This window comes from Olea europaea, unplaced genomic scaffold (genome assembly GCF_002742605.1).
Source record: "Olea europaea var. sylvestris unplaced genomic scaffold, O_europaea_v1 scaffold21331, whole genome shotgun sequence".
In the NCBI taxonomy this organism is placed as follows: Eukaryota; Viridiplantae; Streptophyta; class Magnoliopsida; order Lamiales; family Oleaceae; genus Olea; species Olea europaea.
In genome coordinates this window covers 1-1,850 of record NW_019239298.1, presented here as the reverse complement: position 1 = coordinate 1,850, position 1,850 = coordinate 1, and the positions used below count along the sequence as shown (strand labels likewise).

At 43.0% G+C, this 1,850-nt stretch overlaps 1 protein-coding gene across 1 annotated transcript; it reads right to left on the bottom strand.

Moving 5' to 3' along the window:
* Window positions 1-189: 189 nt before the first annotated feature.
* Window positions 190-1,530, bottom strand: LOC111380382 (transcription factor TCP23-like). The gene has a single exon (XM_023003926.1). The coding sequence runs from the start codon at window positions 1,388-1,390 to the stop codon at window positions 320-322; it is 1,071 nt and encodes a 356-aa protein (XP_022859694.1). The 5' UTR covers window positions 1,391-1,530; the 3' UTR covers window positions 190-319.
* Between the last annotated feature and the right edge of the window lie 320 nt (window positions 1,531-1,850).

Here is a 1,850-nt window from a genome sequence, read left to right as displayed (position 1 = left end):
TAACTTATCTTCATGAAACATGAAAATTATATAATCTTTTTAATCCCTTTCTATCCATCTCAATTACGTTTAGTCACATTGTCGCTTCGAGTGTTCGTGGCTCAATAACATATATTTACTTTACGTAATCCGGTTTGAACACGATTTGATACAGAAAAATGCGTGGAGCAAAAAGGAACACTGAAAAGATGAACAAAAGTAGAAATCTTATCATCAAGAAATTAATAAACTACGTAAAATCCAGCTTAGAAAAACTAAGAATTCAACAAGAAAAATATAGGGATTTTATTTTCTAATACGAATCATCAATATGGAACTATTAAGAATTTTTGGGATTTTCATCATCACTGACATTATCTTGTTGCTGGTTTTGCTGTAAATTCATGCCCAAATCGATCCTACTGTTACAGTTACTATATGCGTTGATAGAGGCCAGTAATCCCATGTTTGTAGAGTCTGAGACGAGTCCCAGCTGCTGAACTGAAGGCGATGGGTTTTGCACCACCATTGATCCGGGGTTGAAACGGTTGCCACCACCTGAAAACTCAAAACCATCAATTCTTTGATTGGGGGAGGGCTTGTATTGCCAGAAGGGGTGTTCTTGCTGGCCTGCACCCACAGGAGCCATGGCAGTTCCACCAGTCACAGGCAGCATCCAGAAGGCGTTCCCGACATTGGCGGTTGCTGGTGCCACAGCCCACACGGCGGGAGCCTGGATGAAGCTCGAGGACTGAGATGACCCGGGTTTTGTCTGTGAACCCGGTTCGTGATCTTTCATGATGGTTCTCCTAGGTTTATCTTCTGAATGTGAGGTTGCAGCATCTAGGTATTGCCCAAAACCACCACCGTTTGAGGTGAGCTGGTGGTGGAACCCAAGCATGCCAGTGGTGGCACCGAAAAAGAGAGGCTCAGACTTGGATGGTGAAGCTGAAATGGTGGTTCCCCTGCTGCGTAAAGAAACGTTTAGAGTCGAAAAATTGGCCGGAATAGTACCTGTGCCAGTGGCAGCTACAATTGATGGTTCAGCTTGTTGCAAAAGCCATTCTATAGTCTCACCATCGGACTTGTGTCCTAACTCTTTGGTCAGCTGGAAAACTCTGGCTGCGCATACGGCTGGCATGCGGATGCGCCGCCCTCGGCCATCCACCTTGGTGTGTCGGTCCTTGGATGGTTTCTTGGCTGCGGAATCATTCTTATTGTTGTTATTATCGGTGTTATTGGCAGTGTTTGTAGGGATAGTGGAGGAGGAGGTGGTGGTGGTGGAGTGACGGTGGACGGTGGGGGCTTGTCCGGGATTGGGTTGGCTTTGTTGGTGGTGAGAAACCAGTCGGAGAAAATCTGGTTCGTGGGAGCCACTATTACTCCCTTGGTTTTTAGTGTGTGACTCCATAAAGTTCTGAGTCTCGTTTGTCAAGAAAATTCTCAAACATTTGGATGAAGTTTAGGCCATGAATAGCAGAGAGAGTATTATTGACGGAAAGACTTTGTAGTCAACTGAATAAGTGACACTGTGATTGGTGGGTTTTTCTATCCCTTTCGTCCCATTATGGGTCGCAATGGGCCAGTGGACACCAAGCTCGGTTCGACTTGGAATAATGGGGAATCCAGAGGGCGGCCGCCTTAGCTGGATCCGTCGGTGTATATATATATATATATTTATTTATTTGTTAGTAATAGAGTAATTTTTTACATTATATTGTTGGTAATTGATTTTATTTTCAAATTTCCTTGTAACTTACTTGATGAGAGTCGGTCGTAATATATTTCAAGTCTTATATTCGAATCTTTGTCAATGGACTAGTTATGTATTATTTTTATTCTATAATTTTTACCAAAATTTAATAAGAAAG

Bases quoted from the DNA above. Each gene is read 5' to 3' on its own strand.
- LOC111380382 (XM_023003926.1), bottom strand. From the start codon at position 1,390: ATGGAGTCACACACTAAAAACCAAGGGAGTAATAGTGGCTCCCACGAA.